General features: G+C 43.6%; 1 protein-coding gene across 2 annotated transcripts in view; it reads right to left on the bottom strand.

Moving 5' to 3' along the window:
• The window catches only part of LOC124473964 (cGMP-dependent protein kinase 1), a 53882-nt gene that overhangs the window by 21428 nt on the left and 8980 nt on the right, over window positions 1-23474 (bottom strand). For both annotated transcript variants that reach the window (XM_047029752.1, XM_047029751.1), the window contains exon 3: window positions 11016-11129. In XM_047029752.1, coding sequence (XP_046885708.1) covers window positions 11016-11129 — 114 coding nt within the window. The remainder of the gene's footprint in view (window positions 1-11015; window positions 11130-23474) is intronic.

Raw genomic sequence — 23474 nt, 5'->3', positions numbered from 1 at the left:
ACACACACACATAAGCACGCACACACACACACACACACACACACATAAGCAACCATATGTGATTGGGAATTGACAAACTCCAGAACAGGTGTGCTGTCACCTCACAATACCTGCCTGGGAAAAGTTGCTCTTCAAGGGACACTGGCCTGGCTGCCTGCCTGTCTTTTCAATGCCCACACTACCAAGAGAATACTGGAGCCCCATGTACTTCTCCACCCCCACCGTCCCTGGAGCAAGAGGCTCTGGACTGCCCCTACAGAGAGCTGACAAGTCTCTCTCTGTTGTGTCCAGGCTGTAATAAAGGGGGCTCCACGCTCCAATGGTCAGTTAAGGAAGTGTTGCTGAGAGCTGGATGTACAATGATGCCATCACAGGATGCATTGGATGGAGCCCAACCATGTAAAAGCTCTGGTGCACTAAAAGTTGTCAACCACATCACATCCACTGTCTCCATTAGTCACACCAAGCAGACGGCAGCCTTGGAATCTTCCGGAGACTCAATTGAACGGACCAGTCATTGGACGCTGAGTTGGGAAAACACCAATGAATAATACACTGTAACTGACAGTGAGGGATGATGAGTGAAGCAGCCAACCAACCATGGTTGATTGCGGCGAGGTGTGTTTTTGACTGTATCTCTCAGTCACGGCAGCGCCGCAACGCTCTCCTCTGTCCCAGAGCTCAGATCAGTTAGAAGGGAGGGTGATCGATGGCTCTGCAATCAGAGCCCAGGAGTGTCAGTGAAGGACACACAGAAGAAAGATAGAGTAAGAAAGCCTCAGAGGAGAAGCCAAGGTCATTCCTCCAAGGATCGCACAAAGGCTTGAAAATAATCACCAATTATTTCAATTTACTGTGGAATTGATTTGGTTTGCATGCTGTCAGTCTCTGAATTGATGTTGAGACTTGTGTTAACCCATTGAATTACGTGATATTGATGCTTCCACAATTCATTTTCTCTGGACTGCTTTATAAGTTAGATTCAACATGTATTATGTTTTCTGTAACATAACTGCATTATAAAACTTTTGATATTTTATATTTGAGTCTCCCAGCCAAATACAATTCTCCAAATGATTTCTGAGACACTGGAAATTGAATATTCTTTGTATATTAAACATAAATTCATAATTAATGTATTTGAACATGAGCTGCAATAAGTTATGAAAACTCAGAAGCTATTTGTTATTACACTCCTTTAGTCTGTAGTGTGGCATAATGGCCTTAAAATGACTCAACAATCTCTGAATAACAGTCTCTCCCTCCTGGTTCTTTTCAAAACACACTGCATCTTAAGCTTCAAGTTACTGGCAAACCCCATTAGTGAGTGATTCACCTCATACCGCTGAAAACACAACAGGATAATTTCTGGAAAACCAAGCCTCAGACAAGAGAGGTAATCTTGTACTATCACAGAAAAGGTATTTACCATGTCCCAGTTTTTGCCTCCATCAATGACATGGCACAGTGATATATGGTTAATGATTACCAGGTGTTGTACAGTCTTCCATGCATCAGGCTGCACTGTTGTGTGTGTTTGGAGATGATTGTCTGGCAAGATTGGCTCATCAGTCCCGGCTCTGGAGGGCCTGCTTACTGACCAGAGTCAAACTCTCCTCATCAGATATTTTGATGACATGACACGAGAGATCAACGTGTTTTGATTACAGTACATGACAAAGAATTTCAACAAATACGAAAACTCAAACCAAATGGTCCAAAATGTTTGTACAAAATGACAGAGTGTACCCAATTTAGTTTAAATTGGATTTTTAAAATACAGCATGAAACATAATCAGGGTGTATTTGTAAAGCGCAGACATCTCTTAGGACCAGAGCTGTGTTTCAGCTGTTTCTGCAGCTTTCTGGTATACTGAAAAAAGTATCAGCAGGCATTTTTCTTGCTCAATTTCATTTAAATTCTATTTTAGTTTCCTCTACTCTTACTTCATATTTACTGCCTCTCTTCTCTCTTTCTTCCTTACATACTCTCCCACTCTGTCTCACTTTCTAGTCTGTCTCATTCTGTCATTAACTCCTTCTCTAAAGCCCTATTGTCAGTCATCAAATCCCTGAAATGACATCACTGTTCCACTGAGAAGAACATGTCATAAAACACCATAAGAATATTAATGAGTGTGTGTCTTGAAAACGATGGTGATTATTTTTGAGACATGCAGCTACGGTGGATGATTAGAGCTACAGTGTCGTCTATATGTAATTAACCTAGGGTTAGGCAGGACTGAATAAGTTCCCCTTCCAATGCTAACACATTGGTTTTACGCTTTGATTACAAGAACTGAGGTCTGTTCCTATGGATTAAACCCTCGCCACTTTCTAAAACATTAGTGCTGCTAAGAGGATGCAATCCTCATTCATAAACTCCCTGGTTTATTTTCTCTCTCTACCCGTCTCTCAGCCTGACAGTATGACTTTTCCTGACACGCACACAAACAAACAAACATACACACATTCTCACACTCTTTTTTCTTCCCTTGCTTTTTTTCCCCCTAGGGAGGGTTCCAACATGGCTTTTTCACAGGCCGTTGACTAAGAGTGGATGCTGGAGTAGAGGCCTGGAGAGCCCTAATCTCCCGTCCCCTAAGCAATTAATAATCCTCCGTCTTATTTGATTATATCTGCGTGAGCTCCACTGGCCGTGAGAAAGCCGGAGAGGCCTGACGAGGCCCCAAACAATGAAGCATGTTGAAGAAAAGACAGTGCAAGTGTCGTGAGCATTCTACCCACGAGCAAAGTAAGACGTTTAAATGAGGTTGAGTTGGTCAGCGAAGTAAATGCTGCAAGCTACTCCCCCGTCCGCCTTCCCGGTTCAATCAAGATGCAAGCTGGGTAATCTGTTCAGCCTCACTGATGCAGACGATCATCATTTCACGTCTTTGTTCCACACGACTGGCTCCGTCAAATGCAGGAGGCAAACATCAATGTCCCAGCTGCCAATGCTACCAACACTGGCCCCGTGTGGGAGAAAGGAATCCATGGGTAAGAGGCAGCTGGTGAGGAAATATGCTAGTGTTCGTCATCACACCCACCATCCTCCCACCCCACCGGGCTCTGCGTGGCACCAGACAGGAAAACCAAACTTTATTGCAGTTCTTTCCACTGGAGTAATTGATGATGAAATATGTGGGAAAACTTCTGAACAGCTGTTACTGTGAAAACACAATTCACTGAAACTGTATGTCGCAAAAAAGGGTGCAACGTGTGCATCATCGTGGGCTGCACTGTTTGGAAACATACATTCTACTGTGTCCATTTCTGAAGACAAGAACTGGTTGTCAGGGGCTGATTGAACAGCATTCTGAACAGATCCCTCTGTGTCTGTGTAAATCAGGAAAAAAAAGAAGAAAAAAAACACTCCACTGAAATATCAACAGACTTTACTCCAGACATGTCTTCCTCAAATACAGCTGGGCATGTTTGGAAGTTCACCATGAACACTAGCCAATTTACTATATACGGCAGCCGATTGGTCAGTGTGGACTTTCAGTATGGAGAAAGCTGAGGGACATATCTGAAATTGCGAATTGCAATTCTTTAATACTATTCATGGGTGAGAAAAAACTTCTCATCTTGTACTGACAGAACTGCCTTCGCCCACTGAAAAGAGTTTGACATGTGAGGCAGAATGAACTGACCAGACCAACTATGCCTTCTGTCTTTTTTGAAAACAACGATCATTCTTAAGACATTTCTCATTCTTTTTACATTTCAAGTCCCTTCCTCTGTTGCTTTGTTGAATCAGAATGAGCAGTCATCTTCTGAAACCTGGGGAGGAACTCATGCAGTAGATTCTGTCAGATACTTTGTAAATTGAAATCACATCCAGGGCTCGTGTTGTGCTGTGTAGTCCATGAGTTTTTGGAAATCCAATTTTGATAAGAGTATGTTACGTAAAGGCAATAGGAAGAGTAGACAGTCATTATGTTCATCGTCTGCCATGGCGTGTTGACAGCTTAGGCCCGGCGAATGAATGACAGTTTCTACCTGCTTAAACTACAGGAAATCCAAGAAAAACAAAACATTTTTAAATACTGGAAGGTATAATAAAAAGAAAGAAGGTCCATATGCCCACGGGGTGTGTGTGTGTGTTAAGAGCCATGTGATTGTTGATTATTGATTGTCTACAGAGTTAGGCTACAGTGCTACACAACGTGTTAATGTCATTCAACCACAAAGCTACAATCCCGTCTGGCCAGCACGTGAAGGCAGGGAGAGTGAAGTCAATGTATCAACGACGATGCTGTGATACTTGTCAGGGTAATGTGCTGAGAAGGTTGCTGTAAAAAAAGAACAATTCAAACAGGAGCTGCCATGATGGCACCCATATCCCTGAGCCTTATCACACAGGCCATTCTTTTTATGCATGCAACTGTGTGTGTTCAAAGGCTTCCAAATGAGTGGAGGCCAAGAAAAAAAAAGAGAGACCAAAAGGGAATGGAGTAGAATAGAGAAAGCCTGCTGCTACAAGTGCAGATTCTTCTTTTTTAAGGGGTTTTATTGACACCATTAACTTTTAATGACCCTCCTTGCTTTGTGTTGTGAATTTTTCATTAAAGAACACTCCCATCTATCTGCCCTTGTCTTTATTCCGTTTTTATTTCGTAGTGTAGCAATCGAAGTAATGTGGATGATGTCAAGCCGTTCAATCATGGGGAAAACTAGAAGTGAAAAAAAGCTTTTAGAAATTTCCAGCAAAACAGAGACAAGGCTTTGTTGTTGTCATTAGGATTCTGTTTCCTGCAGTGTCTAAATGCAGCTTCAAAAATAAAAGGTTTTCTCAGAGATAAACGTAAATTGTTCCAGTGACCCGAGCGTTATTTACCAAGTTTAAAAATCTTTTCAAACCACCATTTGAATCGATTACAGTCACATTACAGTCTTGCTGAGGTAAAATTATATTTTCTGTTACATACAGAAAGTAGGAGTATATTGGGTGCCTTAGTAAATGTTCATGTGTTTTTAAATCTCTCTGGTTGATTCATAGAGTTGGTGTAAATGTAACCACTGACATACTGAGCCAATGTTAAAATGGCCGGCAGCAGTGCTCAATGACAGATACAGACATACCTCAACTCAGACATGCTAAACCTATCAAGAAAAGAACAAAGTTATTTTAGGGAAACATTCTCTCATCGTTAACAACATTCCGCACAGCTTTGCTGAGTATATTTGTGGACAATGTCACAGTTGTGTTCCAATGGCTCCTTCAAGGTTTCCTGCTGTGTCAAAACAGAACAAACACGAGTAAACTAAATCTGAAGTGCCCACACTAATGCAGCAGCCCTGCATTCGACCACACAGACGCACACTGAGGGGGAACCACTGGGGGATGCATCATGGCTCTATAACAACAATAAGAACATTTGGAGAGTTAATCTCTGGACGCCCTGGGACACCACAACCAACCGTTCTGCGAAGGAACCAAGGAAGCAGAAGTTTTGATGACCCTTATCTCTGCTTTGCTTTGAATGTGAGTTTGGCCCTCGCATTTAAAACCTCCATTGTGTTAAGTTTTGTAACACCCCAGTTTTTGTTGTCTGATTGTCAGATTCAAAGTGCAATTCACTCCAGACAAGCACACACACACACTACACACCCAACACATCCCTCTCTTACATCACAGCTGCACTGCCTTTAGGAATGCAGAATGACTCACACACTCGTCCCAACTCCTTGACCTTCCCTCAGGGGGACAGTTCATACTATCAGTCCATGTCCATATTGACACATATTAGCATAAGAACGTCCATCACACAGTGTTGTTTAAAGGGACAGCTTCAGGGTCCTTTTCTGACTGGATCCCTGGTCGACAGAACTCCCATCCCCTCTCTCTGACTGTGTTAACCTTTCAAGCCGTCTGGAGACCCAGCAAAGCCTCTGGCTCTCTCTCTCTCTCTCTCTCTCTCTCTCTCTCTCTCTCTCTCTCTCTCTCTCTCTCTCTCTCTCTCTCTCACACACACACACTCACACACACACACACACACAAACACCTGCGCAGTTTATCAACGACAGCAGCAGGGGTCTCTCACGTGCAAGAGTATACACACACACAAAAAACAGAAAAGGCAGAAACACAAAGAGAGACACAGTGACACTAAAAGAGAAACACATGAATTGCATGAACAGACTGGTGCATCAAGGGAAAAGGTTAGAACGACCCTGATCCATCTAAGATGATCAACCTTTTCCCATTTATAAGTTACCCTGTTCCACCATTACCCCTTCACCCCTTACACCCAACCATCCCAACATTACCTCATATCTCTCCCCCTCCGACCCTCCCCCCTTAACCATTCAACCCCTCTCTTCTCCTGTACCCTCACCCTTTGCCCCACCCCATCACCCCTGCATCTCCCTCACTCCCCCCCCCCATCTCTCTCCCCCCTGCGCCCGACTGCCCTGCTGGAGACGTTACCATGGCAGCACACGGAAGCAGAGGGTTTTTTGTTTCCACACATTCCCCACAGAGTAGTGTGGAATAACACCATGCTCCTTCGATTCCACCTCTTTCTCTGTCTGTCTCTTGGTCTCTTCCCCCCCCCTCTTTTTCGACCAGACTGTCTCTCTGACAGTCAGTAAGCGGGTTGGTCTGTGGGTCGGGATGGTCGGTCAATAATTCTGAGTGTCTGTCTATTTACCCATCTGAATATGTATCTGTATCTGTATGCTGTATATGTTTCAAACATTGTCTATCTTTTTCCACGTGCATTTGTTCTTTCTCTAAAACCCATTCTCATGCTTTTAGCCCTCTGAGGATGTCATTAAGGAGCACTCTGTGTTTGTAAATGGAGGCCAGGCCACAGTCGAACATTCAAGGTCATAGAGAGAGGTCAGACAATCCCATGACTCCCTTCTTGTCAACTTCCTGTCCTCATCCCGACAAGCTGTTAGGACACATACTCACACACACACACACACACACACACACGTACTAACTGTTTATGAAAACATGAAATGTAGTTTCGTACACGTCTAGAGTGAAAGAAACACAGTCCGTTACGGTGGCAAGCACCAGCATGAATCTGCCGAGACCTTACAAACAACAAGTTTTATGATGAAGCAGGCAGTACAGGAAGCTGTTTAACCTGGTGTCTGTGCTCCCTCCATAAACCCTCTCTTGTGTAGCTCTGCCATAACACAGCCCCTGGAGCCATGGACAGGGTGAACCATGAGGACTTCCAGGCAGTGGCCGTGCGTCACCCCAGCCTGACGGGGGATGCTTGTTCCTGGTGGAGAGATGAGCTTTTACACAGCTCAGTGCCACGACTACACGCCTCGACAATATCTACAGTGCACGGCAGCCTCGCCTCATTGGCTTATACTGTATTACAGTATGATGATGGATAGATAGATGCGTTGTCAAACGTCAGCAGCTCAAGCCTCGGCACAGGAGGACCCTGAAGGGGAAGTTGGCCTTCGTTAAACGATGCCAAGACTAAAATAGAAGTTCTCAAACCTCAACAAAGTACTACTGAGCTGTATGGTGTGTGTGTGTGTGTGTGTATGTGTGTGTATGTGTATGTGTATCTCGGAGAATGTGCATGTATATACAGTATGTTTAAGTATGTGTGCCTATTAGTGCTGTGAGTATGGTTTATAGGCATTGGAGATATTTTTAGTCCTAACATTAAGCAGACAGTCTTCTTATATTTGGGTCCAACTTCATCACAGAAAGCCAGCAGCACTCAGGAAAGCGTAAACAGGATCAAAACCCTGGCACATCACAAGAGGGGGGGGGGACTTGTGCCTTTCTGCACCACTCAATTTCTGTGAGGGACCCCCACACTATTAAATGCCTCCCTTCACAAACAGAAAGACTTCTCTAACCAGGTCATACAAATCATCGAAAAATGTCATTTCATGGCTGTTAAAGAAATAAGAGAATATCAATTTTAACATTACAATATCTCCACCATCCCTCTTCTGGGTGCTATATGTTCTGTGCTTTATGACACCGATACAGTGAAATGTACTCATGTGAGTTGTTGCTCTCCCTATGAGGTGAACTTAAGTAAGTTGTAAGTAAGAAGTGGGAGGTCACATGGCTGAGCAGTTAGGGAATCGGGCTATTACAGTAATCAGAAGGCTGCCAGTTTGATTCCTGGCTGTGCCAATTGACGTTGTGTCTTTGGGCAAGGCACTTCACCCTACTTGCCTCCGGGGAATGTCCCTGTACTTACTGTAAGTCGTTCTGGATAAGAGCGTCAGCTAAATGACTAAATGTAAATGTAAGTAAAAGCCGCAAAGCTTCCACTAAGCATCCTTCTAACACACCAATACACGGGCAAAAAGAAAGAAAACATTCATCACTTACGTAGCCTCCAGAGGCAGGCGGTTTCCACCCATTCAACTCTGCTAGACCATCGACTAACAAATAGGCTTATGGTTGCTAGAGAGTGGAATGCCCTCTGGATACTGAACTTACTATAGTCAATTTTCCAATTTGTAGCTCCACCTGTGTTTACTTATGATTTGTTGGGAAAGTTGTTTTTCTCCTGAACTGAATAATAAATGATTCCCTTTTGAAACCTGTCTGCTCTACCCAGATCCTCCTCCAAAACTAGCAGAAGGTTTGAGACAAGACCTTACCCAGCAGCCTCGGAACACCAGCTTCTGATCATGGACAATCGCAACCCGATATTTGGAACACACATTCTCCATTATGGTCCTGAACATATACTGAGCATGTTGTGGATGGGAGTAGAGTGGTACGAAATAGCACACCGCAGACATGTAATTATGCTTCATCTATGCTGATGCTTATACCGAAAGGAATTTGGGTGGGGGAGTGGGTACGGTACTCAAGTTGCCGTGTCTGATTACACATGCATATTAGCCATATTAGAACATGGTATGTTGTGCGAATTAAAGTCACATTAACATAATGCATACAGGAGAGCAATTCCATATCCATATCTAATTAAATATGATCTCCCTCTCTGTCTCTCAAGTCTAGTGGTGGGCTTTCAACACCTCCTTCAAATATATTGTTTCTTTCAGGTGTAGTGCTTCCACCAGTGTAGCTGTGTGTGTGTGGGTGGGTGGGTGGGGTAGATTGGGGTTGGATAAGGTGAGAGAGTGTGACGGGTGGTGGTGGGGGTGGGGAGGGGGGCACTCCATAACCTCGAGGAGGTAGATCTTATCCCCAAGACACACCCACGGAACCATCCCCTGGGAAACATCGCTATGGCAACAGAGCCTAGAGATCCAGTCGCTTGGCCAGAACCGGGGGGAAGGGGGGGGGGGGGGGGTGACTGACAGTATGTAGGCTTCACCCACTTCCTCCACCTAGGGACCCCTTGCCCTTCATACTTGGCCGACACAGAGAGGACTAGGCTTCAATAGCCAAACAGCATCCAAAGAAAATCAATCGACCAACTGTGCATGGAATGGATTATTTTTGTCGATAAACACTTAGGTTTAGCTGCTACTGACAGGGTTCCGTCAATCAGCCTTATACAGTCCAGAAACAGGCCTTCCTCCCATGAGCATGAGGTGAGTTGACACAGAGGTACGTACACTGCTGAGGAAAGAAATAAAAAACGCCACTCATTTCGGTATCTGTTGAATTCCAATACAGGCACAACTCATTTTACTTAATGACTTACTGGATTAGCTCATCACCTGTACCAAACCTTATATAATAAGGAAAAGTCATAAAAAAAACTCTGCTGTGGTTAGGCACGTACACAGATAGACCCCTGGTGGTGCCCAACCACCTGTCCTTTTGGCCTCTGACTAAGTAAGTGCTAGCAAGCTCAAGTTTCAGTCTGGTGATGTCAGACTAGATAAGTGCCCTTTTGCAATATATTTCTTTCCTCTGGAATGTGATCGAGAGGAACATGGATGGTCACAGGCCATCAAGCAAATCCAAGCTGCTTCAATCTTTGCGCCACGAGTGGTAGTCACCCAATAGCAATGTGAGAGACTGATGGGGAGCATGCCACAAGACACATGAAAGTTGTGATTGAAAATCAGGGATATTCCACCAAATATTGTTTTCTGAACTCATAAGTAAAAAAACTTTTACTGTGGTGTTTCTAAATGAATTTGAACTTTCTTTGCATTCTTCGAGATCTGAAAACACCTCTTAAAAACTATTTTTTGTTATTTTGACCATTTTCTGCAATTAACTGACAATAACTGACAATATTTTATAAGGAATTTGGGAGAAATATTGGTTGTTTTTTTAATAAAAGAAGCATTTTCATTGTACCCAAAACATACCTAGAAAACATGAAACCAGAGAAGCTGATCATTTTGCAGTGGTCTCTGATATCCGAATGTTTGTGTACATGTTTGAGTATGTGTTGTATGCATAAAGTACCCCTTACCAGTCACAATACTATGTTAAACAAAAGAGCTTCATTCCAGAGTGTGTCCTATATATCATCCTATAAACACTGTGCAGTGTAGATCTTGAGTAATTCCTATCCAACCCCACAGGTCAAGTCTGAACTCATTTCCTCTCTGTTCTGTAAACACACATCCTTCACCATGACACACTGTCTAACAGCACACTGTCTAATAACACACTAGTTCTCACTGGCTCTATGTGTGTGTGCATGTATGTTTAGGCTCTGCTCTTCATCTCCCCCGATGTCTCTTTTCTTCCAAAGTGTAAAAAGTACAATTGCTGACAGCTATTTTTCCCCCCCAAAGGGAACACCACTGTCCTTTATGGTCTAAGACACAGCCACACTCTACCGTAATGAAAAACAGAAATGGCATGCTGCATAGCAATGCTGGTGAAGGTCTGAAGAAGCACTCAACCAGAGTGGCAGGAAAATGTGTTGTGTTTCACCTTCACTGTGGATTAATAATCAGTGTGTTTCCCGCTCCCCATGTTGCAACGACAGTGGGAGATTCCTTTCCACTTTCTGGAAACCCCAGTCACCCACTGGGGGATGATAAACAGGCCACATCCTGTTTGACTCTCCTCCTAGGCTAGCTTAAGCTGTGTAGTGTGCGTGCGTGTTTGTGTGTAGACTTACTTTTAACAGTGGCTGTCCTGGTGCAGTTATAGAGGATAGCCAGCTCCCCAAACACCTTCCCTGGTCCCATGGTGCACAGCTTCAGACTCTCCTTTGTGACTTCCACCTTACCGTCTGAAAACACACACAAACACACGCAATTCAAACATCTCATCGCATTATTTTGTTCGGCTCTACTGGCAGTAGCAATCGCGTTGCGGCGAGCTCTTCGCTTGCTCGTCGGGGAGCTGTGCTACTTTTGGAAAGACATCTGATGCGACACCTTAAACAGAAGCGGATCTAGCTTAGTGCTTAAAAAGGATTATTGTTTGCGTTAAACATGGAGAATTCATAGGCAGCTTTCTGCGGTTTATAAATCCTGCATGCTCATTGTCCTGATGAGCATGATTAACTGTGCAGCCCTATGGAACATGCTAAGTTCCTGCTGGGTCTGAGCACATTTGTTGCTGGCGGTCTAAGTCTCTCAACCTTTAATGATACATTCAACTGTTCAAACTCATCTTCTGTTCAAAAATGAAGAGTGAAAACGGTAATCCTGAGTCACAGATTTTGTCATGAACCCTTGTCTCTCTGTGTGATTAGGCGGCTGGCATGGCTGGCTGTGATTGGAGGGTCTTTGTTCCTGTGATTGGGGAAGGCAGCAGCCATTGTGTATGGATGAGCCTCATCACCAAAACATTCACACCAGAAATCCCAGGCAGACTAACCACAATAGATGTCTGATTTGGAATTCAAGAATAAGACAGATCGAATGGTATGTGATATAAGGAACTGGAGTAAAAGATCAGAGCCGAGGGGCAGAATTTTTTAAGGAACTTCATAAGTCTTCACGGGTCTCAGAAGAAAACCACTGTTTAAGGGGGTGATGATGATGTGAAGCCATCAGGCACACAGTCTGCATTGTATGACAGCTAACCCATACTGGGCCAAGTTTTAGGCCTCTTTCTAATCTCCAAGAATTATTGTGGTGAGCCTTGAAAATTCAACATGACCTCCATAACTCTGGAGTGAAAGCAGGGGGATATCCTCCAAACAGGCTTCATAACTGGGCCACAGCCCTGGGACCACCTTACCACTGTTTGCACTGCCTTAACTCAATAGGTTCCAACCCTCGCATAAACTCGCCTGCTCTCTTCCAGCACACGGAGTGCTGGCTGGAGATGAAAGGATAAACCAGAGTGTTCCGTCATAAAAAAGAACTTTTCACCTCATCAACAGTGTTGAGGTTAGTTCCACTTCGACGGTCTTCTTCGCCGGTCAGACCATGAATGGAAGTCTGTCAGTCTGTTGAAAACACATTCAACACCAACTGAACCTCTTAATCCTGTTACGGTGCATTGAGTTCAGACATACACAGGACTCATTACATCCTAGTCAGAAAGCAGGCCAAATTATTGTCAGTGCTAGATTGGAGGGAACATAAAAAAGACACCAGGACGAAGAAAGGTTTCTGGATTCTGGCCAGAGACATTTCAGCTGAGGCTTTCTTCCCATTGGTTGACTGAGATGGCTGAAGGAGAGGAAGGTGTTTCGAGGCGACTGAGGAAGAACACGTCGGTTTTCATGGCAGGAATGTGAGGAGACTTCTATGAACTGACAATCTGACACCTGTTTGGAAATAGTTCTACAACTAATCACTAGTAAAGAAGGGAATTAGATACCGTTAATAGGAACTGAATTGTAGAAGAGAAGTCAGACAGTCTGCCATGTTTTGCCGGAAGTCTGAGCAGCCAGTCAGCTCCAACATGACAGGGGTGTACGTACTGTAGGTGAACTCACGACAGGACATGAATCCAATAGCAGGTTTCTGGTCTGTTTCAGGACAGTCACTCTCGTCACGTGGGCTGAGCGTTGTGTGTTTAGTATTTGACAGACTAGAGACGTGCTTGGTGCGAGAGCTGGAGATTATAACGCTGTGATAATGCCGGGCTATGTTGGTTTTACTCAAGCACAAAGCACACAACACACTACTATCTCATTTCTCAGGCTGCTCAAAGGGTGTTTACTTAAAGAGTCCAAACACACACAGAGACAGACACAAACACACACAGACACACACACCTCCAGACACCGTCATTTCCAGACGTTTGCTTAGTTGTGCTCTGTCCGACTTTCCTGACGGAGTCAAATGAGAGATGAGCCGAGGGTTTGTGGAGGAGAATGACTTCATCTTATTCAAATGCAAGCTGACAGGAGTGAATGAACCCCACAGTTCTGTCTGACCACAGGACATTTGAATCTCTGTATGACCAGCACCCAGTGACTCACCTGCTGCATCTCATTAGGTCATAAAAGGGAATGTCCACAGTGGAAATGCAAAGCGCCCTCAAAGACTTATATCTCCAGTGTTAACTGACGCCAGCCTCTCCTCTGTAGGACACATTGTTCCCCTGTCCTCCCTTGTTTTGTGATCATTGTCATTTGAATGTATATTCAGGGTTGGTTCAGGGGCAAAGTTGATGTGTCTTGAGAAGGAAGTGAAGTTGGCTGGCAAGCAGTCTGGCTGCCTTCCAAACCCAAAGTATTAATCTTCTTCTGTCCTTTGTGGGTCACCTTTGAGTAGTGGTGCAGGTGACATTGGAGGGGCTCCTTCTGGAATGGAGAAGGTTATGGGGTGTCTGCTATCTTGTTCTGACAAGTAATAATCCTATTGGTGACTACAGGTGATGGAAAACGGACAGGTCTTTCAGCTGGCGTTCTTCAAATGATAAGGACTGGACTATACACAATGAGCTGTACACTGACTGTACACTGGTTACGGTTAGGTACAGGTCAAGCACAGCTATCTACAGTATATCGCATTGGTCAATACCAGCTGAAATAGATAAAACACTAAAGGAAGAGCATTGTGTGGATGTTTGTAGAAAGACCATTACTTACTTGCTTATTTGAAATGTCGTGCAAAGTTTTAAATTACCCTAACTGAATTTGTAAAAGAACAGTCCTTTAATTTCCTGCCTCCATGAATCTCATGTTGAGGTTATTATGTCTCTAAACAAGGCTGTGTTTGAGAGGTCATGCATGAGTAAGAGCACTTATTCCTCTCAGCCTCTTCCTTGTTTTCTAACAACACATTCTGAGGAGACAGAGCAAGACATGGGGGAGGACTGGGCCCACAGAGTAACAAACGACCCAAAGACCCTTTCCTACTCTCTGGAAGGGGTTTCAACCAAAAACATTAATCACAAATCAGATTACTATACAGTCAACTTCAACCTTTTCCATTAGGAATGTGCAGAAATATCTGACCTTAAATCAGTGTTTGAAGGCCACTCTGGACCCCCCTATTGGATCAAGTTTAAGGAAGGTCACAGCCTCTGAGGGTTGTAAATGGGGGACTGGGACATGGGAGAAATGGGGTTGCCCCGAGACATTGTCCTGTGGTCAGCTGGTATAATTCCCCCTTAATGCCTGGTGGTTAAGCCTGAGAGATGGCTGATCCTGAATCTGTGACTGAGTAGGAATCATCAAATCAAATCAAATGTATTTGTATAGCCCTTTTTACACGCAAGCATGTCACAGAGGGCTTCACATGCGCCCATAGAACTGTCCCTCAACCAACCTAAACCCTCAAGGAATATGAATCATATGAAGTCTTTAATAGGTCTTCTGGAGGACAGCCCTAAAGGAAGCTGGCCTCAGTCTGACTCAGACCCAGGTTCTGGAGTCTCCAAGGGAGATAGAGTAGGCTTTAGGGATAGCAACGCTTTGAAACGGACAGCTGTGTTCTGAGCAAATATATTTCTAAAAAAGAACATTGTTCACTTTCCCAGGTTTAAAAAAAAGCAAACACGCATTTGAGTCATTGTATTTTCCTAAGGAAACAGTTCCAATCAGCGATGATGATTGCATGCTATAGTAATGACACAAAATGAGCATAATTTTATTACATTAACTTGTTTCATTCAGATGTTGTAATTCATCTGTTTCTACGCTGCTGCTGCTTTCAATTTTCAATTCAATTTATTTGATCAAGAGGGACAGTGTACATTTATGAAGATTAAAATGTAAATCCACCCAATTATAGCCACAAGGCTAGTTTCCGTTGCCAATCCCCTGCCAGAGTGAAAAAAGGCATTAAGTTGAAATATATCGAACATAAAATCCCAAATAGACAAACTCCACTTGGTCTTTAATGGGTAAAAGGGAAAGAACAGTGGGTATAAAAACAAGTGGTAAAACATAATTCTACTGCTAAAAAATAATTCTACTGCTTACCCACTAATGATAAAATCTTTGTTTAATTATCTTTTCTTTTTTTTTTTTAAAGCATTTGAATGAGGTTGATTCTCTAATGTTCTGTGCAGATGGTTCCATTCCCGGGCTGACCTAACTGAGAAAAACCGACTGTCCAAATACACTTTTCTTTTAAGGAATTTCACTGTCTCCTTCTTGCTGCCCCTCGAGTAGCACTGGTTGCTGCTGTTCTAAACTTGACTAGGCTGAATAGTAGTGGGGGGGGGCAGGTTAAACCAGATTTTTTACATTAAACAGCAGTTCTTCAATGTGATCAGGTTGTCCCAACTTAAAAGTCTGTACTTATGGACGGAACAGTGATGGTGTGATTTAGGTTTTTTGTCAAGTATTTTGAGAGCCTGTTTGTAAAGAAACATGACCGGTTTAAGGGTTGTAGACCAGGTGGGTAAGCAGTAGTTAATGTGAGATAAAATCAGTAAGAACAGGTATACATTTTAGCAGCTTCGGTGGACTGCGATATCTAAGATGCCTAAAGTTGGCCAAGGTGAATTTGAATGTTTTTTCACAGTAAAAAACACTGCCATGTGAAATCCTAACTGGTTTTCTTGGTTCACAAGTTTGCTTATGGATGGGTCAGGTTGTTCTCATTACCAGTTCTATTTACTGACCCATCAAATTAATTTAGAAATTCCTCCTGATCGCTTCTGTAACATCTATGAAAACAACAATGTCTGTTTGTGATACCACAGGATTTCAGCCCCAGATTCAAACACAAGTCATGCTTCCCTTCGGATCCCATTAAGGGAAAGAAACCCTCTACGAAGAGAGAGATAAAGGAGTAATGGAGAGAATGTGAGAGAGAGAGAGAGAGAGAGAGAGAGAGAGAGAGATGGGGACTAACTTTATGTGACAAGAGTGTTGATGTTCTTTGCACATCAAGCCACAGTAAGCGAAGACACTTCAGATCTCTGAATGCAACTAACTGTCAGTCAGGGCCACACAAACAACAAAGTTGGGCGGCTGCTCGATCAGTGATCAGGGACAAGAAGAGCTAATCAAAAGCTGGTTCGATACCTAGAGTGACTTACACTGAAATACCTAAGCTTGACCTTGTGTTCTACCCCTTAATAGTCTACACGTGTCAATTACTTATTTATATAAGGCAGTAGTATCATAAAAAGAACTGATTTAGGATGCAATACTGCTCTGATTTAGACTACGATACTTTCTTCAGGGCAATCTCCTCTCTCACCCCCATAGTCATTACAGTAATAAGCACTGCAGCTCCATCACTGCCACATCCTGGTCATCAAAGCCACATTACATCTCCTGTGTTGACAGGCTGATTGAAGAGAGGGAAGGGGGTGGGAGTGCAAAGTATATGCCGCACGTTCAGCATTCCAAGCCAGACTGTTAGTGTGTCGTAATTAGCATTAGCCTTGATGCGGTGTTGTTATTTCAGACTGGGCCTAATTAGCACAGCACCAGGATGTTAGCGTGCAGATTAAAGTGACATTTAAAGTACAGTACAGCGGTTGTCTCATTTCCTGAGTGGCCTGGCTGAAACATCTCTGGGGGTCCTTTACAGGAGGCTTAGAATCCCTGTATGTCATGTCATTATGGAAGAGGGGTCTCCATACACTCTCTCACACACGTACACACACACACACACACACACATACATACATAAAAACACAAACACATTCAAACACAAACATGCTCCTATACTCTTGTTTTCTCCCAGATGTGAACACATTCACCCACTCTTTTTCCCAGTCTCTTCAACACACACACCCACACACACACACACACACACACACATACATTGTAACATTATATTATATCTAACAAAGAAGGGTTGATAGGGGTTGGATTATACTGTTTCACACACAACTAGCACTCACAAGCAATCACACCCTTGCCATAGGGAGGCTTAGTCGGGGCATTTTGTATGGTGGGGAACCTAATATTGTGCCACATCACAGTAAGAGATAAGAGAGGGGTTTCTAAGGTGAGCCTTCATTATGGGCTGGTCTTCCAATCTAATATAAGATCAAAGAGATGAGTTGAATTACCAGCATCCTGAGATGCCCATATGCCCTGTCTAGACTCCTGGAGATAAGTCCATCTGAACTCAAAGGGAAGTCTTGAGAGAGAAAACACAGCTAAAATGAACAGGCCTGGCCTTTTTCTTAGATATTGACTTACTGTAAAATACGCTTTGAGCTTCAAGTCTCTCAAAAAGTGCAATTTATGCTGAACTAACAGCAAAGAGCTTTATTACTAAACATGTTCACGTCGTAATAACTGCAGCTTGCTCTACAACAACAGTGTTTTTCAGCTATGATTTACAGTGTGTGAGTCAGTAGTGTTTATGTGTATGTACTGTATAAGTGTATAGGTGTGTGTATGTGTGTGTGTGACTTCCAATTCTTGTGTACAGAACTGCACACACCTTCCTGTGGGAGTGGGATTTGTCCGTCCCTGAAGTAGAGTAGATTATTAGTTCTCTATCTTGTATTCCCACATTGCACCCCAGCAAACAGACAGGGAAGAAGCATGTATCCAGACAGAGCAGACTGTCTATAGCTCTCTCCTCTCACATACACACACACACACACACATTCACAAACACACACCACACAAAAATATATATTTACATACATTCATAGCTGACTGTATAGAAACATACATATGTTACATAAATCTACTGTGTATATGTATACCCACACTACCTCAAACATAGAAGTAACAAGTAGACAAGACCTTGACAGGTGTTTGTTCAAACAACCTCGCACATTTTGCACAACAGGACATAACCAATCAGACACACACAGTCACAGACACTCATAGACACACATGTCCCTCAACCAACTCCTTCCTAGCTTCCAATACCAGGTGAATTCAAATGAATTCCTGTAATATAGGACCTATGATCCTTCACACATGACTCATTCATTCTCCTGTAAGGCATGTTCACACAATCCCTTGGACTGGGAATAGTAATCAATATTCACTCCTGGGATGAATAAAAGCTCAGTCCTCCATATACTCATCACTGGCAGAGAAAGGAGGGAGCTAAATGAGATAAAGAGGACAGAAAAGAAAAATAATTGACAGGGAAAATTGATAGGGATGATGTTGAGTGGTGGGACACGGGATGAAGATATGATGGGACAAAGAGAAAGAGAGTGAAAGAAAAGGGAGATAACACCATAGGGATAGACAACGTTGTGGCCAATGTGTGTGTGAGAGTGTGAGGGAGAGAAAGAGAGAGAGAGAGAGAGAGAGAGAGAGAGAGAGAGAGAGAGAGAGAGAGAGAGAGAGAGAGAGAGAGAGAGAGCGAGAGAGAGAGAGAGAGAGAGAGAGAGAGAGAGAGAGAGAGAGAGAGAGAGAGAGAGAGAGAGAGAGAGAGAGAGAGAGAGAGAGAACATATACAAAGGTGAGAGTATCACCATATTGTGTGAGGGATTTCAAATTAGTCTCTGTCCTACGTTCACCACCCATTTACACATAAATGACACAAACACTCTAGTGGCCTTTAATTAAGGGAGTCCATGTGTGCTACCTAAAAATCAATAACAATTCTCTGAAAGTAACATATGGAGAGTGCTATGTTAGCTGTTCTCTGCTAACTGTTTCTTTTCTTATCACACTTTAACAGAAACAAAAACGCAGTTTTAAACTTGACAGGGATGCCTTTACTATTTTTGCATACTGCACACGCCATTCTGAGGTGTAAATTTGAAATCAAATGAGTCAGAAATGGAATGGAATAAATTTGCGCTTTCCCTCTCTCTCTCTCTCTCTCTCTCTCTCTCTCTCTCTCTGTCTCTCTCTTTTTCTTTCACTCCTATCTGCTGTTCACACCTCCAGATTTCCGGCCCCCCCCCGACCGAGGCGCAGGAGAGACCCGCAGATGAGTCCCTGCTCAAACACACACACACGTTCACAAATGTAAAGGAAAGAACAACATAATGTGAGGTTGGCCCTCTAAGCCTGGTTCTCCTTTTCGTTCCAGTAAGAGTTGTGAGGGCTCCTCATCCTAAGGAGCCATTTCAGTGGCTCCTCTGAAGCTCCAGTGTACAAACACACTTAACCTAGTCCAAGCTGTTGTCAGATGGAGGATAGTCTGCGAGGAAAAGAAAGCTAATCTTAGACCACATTTTTGGTTGTAGGGATGATTGATGAATCTGTATTCCCTGGAGCAAGCATTACATAACCTTGATAGCAAAATCCAAACCACACTACCTTAGATTTCCATTTATTTGGTTGCCAAGCAACCCAAAGTCACAGGTGGCTGAGTGTGGGATGGGGGGCGGAATTGGCAATAGATCCATTAATTCAATCAAGGCATAATAACAGTTTTTAACCTGGAGTATTGTTCAAAAGTAAACAGCTTCATATATAATTCATAACTAGCTGTGTACACTCAGGTTCCATCCCTTCCTGCTCAGCACATTGGTGAAGTCCCCAAACCTGTCACTGATTCAGCCATCTGATCCATCGGGTAAACTGAAGATTTCTCAGCCTCACTTTACTGGGCAGGGAGCGATGAGCCCACCTCTGAGAGCGTAGCAATCACCTCCACCCAGCTCACAGGAGATGAGACGCTCCTCACCTGGCCAGGGGTTTGTGGACCTCTCAGCTCTCAGCCTCAGGTGCTGCTTGGTGTCCCTGATCAATGATCTGAAGATGTCCCAGGAGCCTGTGGCAACCCACAGCTGCTCCGTGATTGGTGGAGGTAAATCTGGTGCAGTTTTAGATACAGTCCTCCAGAATGACAGAAATGACCTTCAGTTACGCTCTGTTTGTATTAGATAGTGTCTTAGGGGCTTGAAGATTCCCAAAACTGCAATTGAGTTTATTCGGTTGGAGGTGCTCTAATACAAGGTGTGACAGAGGATTATCTATGACAATAATGTGACATATAGTACACGCTAGCTGGGTGAAGGTCGATGAACAAATTGATATGAATGTACTGTGTAATATCAATAAAAGGATCAGCAATTACAAATTAGAGAAAAAATGCACAATATAGACAAAAGTAATGGGACACATTAGACCTATAGGAACTTTTATGACATCCCATTCTAAATCCAAAGGCAATAATATGGATTTGCCCCCCTCATGTGATTATGCTCCTATGTGCAAAGCGAAGTCAACACAGAAACATGCTGTTGAGTTTGCTTCGAAAAAACTTGACTGGCCAGCACAAATCCCTGACCTAAACACCATCAAACACATTTGGGATCAATTCTAATGCCATCTGCAAGCCAGGTATAATCACCCAGCAGCAGTGCCCAAACTCCCTAATGCTCTTGTAGCTGAAACGGCACACCCACAGACACACTCCAAATTCTTGTCGACAGCCTTCCCAGAAGAGAGGCAGCTGTTATAGCCACATGGGGGGGGACTCCATATTATTTCATGTCGTTTTGGAATGAAATGTTCAAGAAACTCATATAGGTGTAATGTTCAGGTGTCCCAATACTTGTGTCCATACAGTGTATTTGTTTTGGGATTTCAGCATGATTACAATGCTGAGAAGGAATAACCCATTGCAATGTTAATAGGGATATCTTTGCAAGATAAATATGATTAGGATTAGTCTGACTGGTATCAACACTCACACCTCCCCTCTCCAAACATTCTTCAGGTTCAACATTAGTCTAATCCTGAAATTAGGAACACACACTAATATGTGAGTGAGTAGAGTGTTTCCAATTGAACATGATAACGCATCAAGACTTGAAGAAGCAGTATTTCAAATCCCTTGCACACGGTAGTGGATTCACAAAAGAATGAGCCGGGATTGAACATTGCCTAGAGAGTGAGACGTAGCCGGTACACACATTTGGAGCAATGTAAGTCAACAGGGAACTACTCACCCCGAGGCTTCTCAGGGGCTGTTCAACAATGTTTACCCTAGACCTCTTAGACATGGTGTCACTTTGGCTCAGCACAGTCTGGGAAACATCCAGTGATCCCTGGTCACCTGGAGGAATCTTGGCTGTTTAAACCTCCAGAGAGGAAAGTGGAAGTGAAAAAATATAGCAACTCGCAGCCAGAGTGTTGCACACCACTGTGACTTCCGCGGCCCGCGCGATGGTAGGACGAGACGTCTGGGCATCTCACAGAACTATTCCCGTCTCAGCGGCCTACAGAAACACCTTTCCAGCGCCCACCTGTCTGCTGTCTGACAGGCATGTCCTTGTTTAATGAGTTTTGGGTGTAATTAAGTTCGCTGTTGAACGGTTGCGAAATAAGGGAAGTAGTAAAGTGTTGGAAGCACTTGATAATAATTGGATTTGATTATCCTTGCTATTATCTCCTTTAAACACCTAAAAGATTGTTCACTGACTGTACTCCCAATCAGAAGCACTGATCATCTCCCTGGGAACAGGTTAATTTTCTTCATTCTGCAATTAGTGTTTCGAGGCAACTTGACACGTCGTCCATGCACACATACACATATGACAACACATGCAATGAGTGTACAAGTGTGTTCACAGTGTGTAGAACAAGTACACACACACACTCACACATAGAGGGTGCACACACTGAGCTTCCAAACACACATAAACAGAGGACTCACACACAATGACGATCTACAGACAGAACACTAGGGCAGTGTGACAGACTCTGCAACACCCTCACCGTCCTACTTAGAAAGGTCACAGGCTCTGGCCTCCTCCCATCCTCCACTAAGAGCCTTAGACCTCTGGGGGTGACATATCTAACCTTTATCCTTTGTTTTGTTTTTTTACAGTGGAGACTTAAGAGGTAAAAGCAGTTATTAGAAGAAAAACTGACAAAACTGACATATCCTTTACAACTATCAAGAATTAAAGGACTACTGGCAATGACCAACATATTCTCAAGTCAGTTTCATTCAGTGAACACATCTTTCAGTGTTGAATGTGATGCCCTGTCTTCCATAAAACGCCTCTTACTATATTACTGTCAGTGGCCAACTCCCACAGCCCCCAACAATCTCTCCATTGCCAGCTATGCATCATTTTCCTCTAACTGCACTAATTCATCAGAAACTGAGAGAGACACTTGAGCACCACAGGGTGTCCTCTCCATTCAAGCAGATGAAGTAGGAAATTGAAAAACACGCACAGGCACATAAACACACGCATCCAAACTGCATTGAAAGTGACACACACTGTCACTTTCTCTCTCTACCACAAATGTGCACATGCAATAAGGATGCACCACACAGGGACAACCATTTAGTGAAAGTGTGGGGGTCTAATTGACAAATAATGGTTGCTATTGATCAACCCTGACCATGTTTGTTCACGGCTCACAACACAGCAAATCAATTTTGATCTCACTCCCCCAAAACATACACAGACAGAAACAAACAACCCTAAATATATTGCCTTTGCGAAACTGTCCATCAAATATGATGGAGCATTGCAGGGACCCCCCTCTCAAACACCATCCCACCAAAATGTCACCAGCTCCTCCTCCTCCCGTCTTTCTCACGCGGCGAGCGTGGGAGCCCAGCCAGTAGGAGGCGCAGCATCAGAGGGGAAGGTGGCGCAGCATCAGAGGGGAAGGATGTGGAGCTGAGGAGGAGAGAGAGAGCTCCTCCAGGGAGCAGAGCCACTCGGAACAGATGGACAGATGATGGACAGAGCTCTTCTCGGCTGATGCTGGCTGCTACAGTAAGGAGGTGTCTTCACAAGCCCAGAGCTGAAAGCACTGAAGACACTGCGCTCTCCTGGGACCTGAGTTCCCGGAAGTCTGCTGGACAATAATAGACTACCGCCGTTGTCTGAGGCTGAGAGTCGCCCGGAACGATCAATAATCATGATTATTATGGGAATTTGAAAAGTGAGTTGGTATTATGTGAGCCTCTCTGAAGAGCAGACAGAATGCCATTCTCGCCTCGGAAATTCCAAATGCCCAGTCCTGATTCAGTAACACACTACAGAACCTATAATTAAAATCAGTGGCTTGAACAAAACCACTGGCCCTCTGGTGATGTCAATCAATATGATTGAAGGTGGTCTCACACAAACACAATTAACTTCAAATGCCACTGATCTAACTCCAGCAACCCTGATTACACACATTCTCATACACACACAATTTTTATTGGGTACTATACTAAAGACCTTGAAATGTCATTTTTCATTGTTTTATGGCAATAAAAGTAATGGCTTTGGACTGACGAAAAAAATCCTGCAGGGTCAAAATAGCAGGTGCTAAGGAAAGCAAATGCTCTGAGAAAGTTGTATTTGA

Source organism: Hypomesus transpacificus, chromosome 11 (genome assembly GCF_021917145.1).
Source record: "Hypomesus transpacificus isolate Combined female chromosome 11, fHypTra1, whole genome shotgun sequence".
NCBI classification, from domain to species: Eukaryota; Metazoa; Chordata; class Actinopteri; order Osmeriformes; family Osmeridae; genus Hypomesus; species Hypomesus transpacificus.
This window is presented reverse-complemented; position numbering and strand designations above follow the sequence as displayed.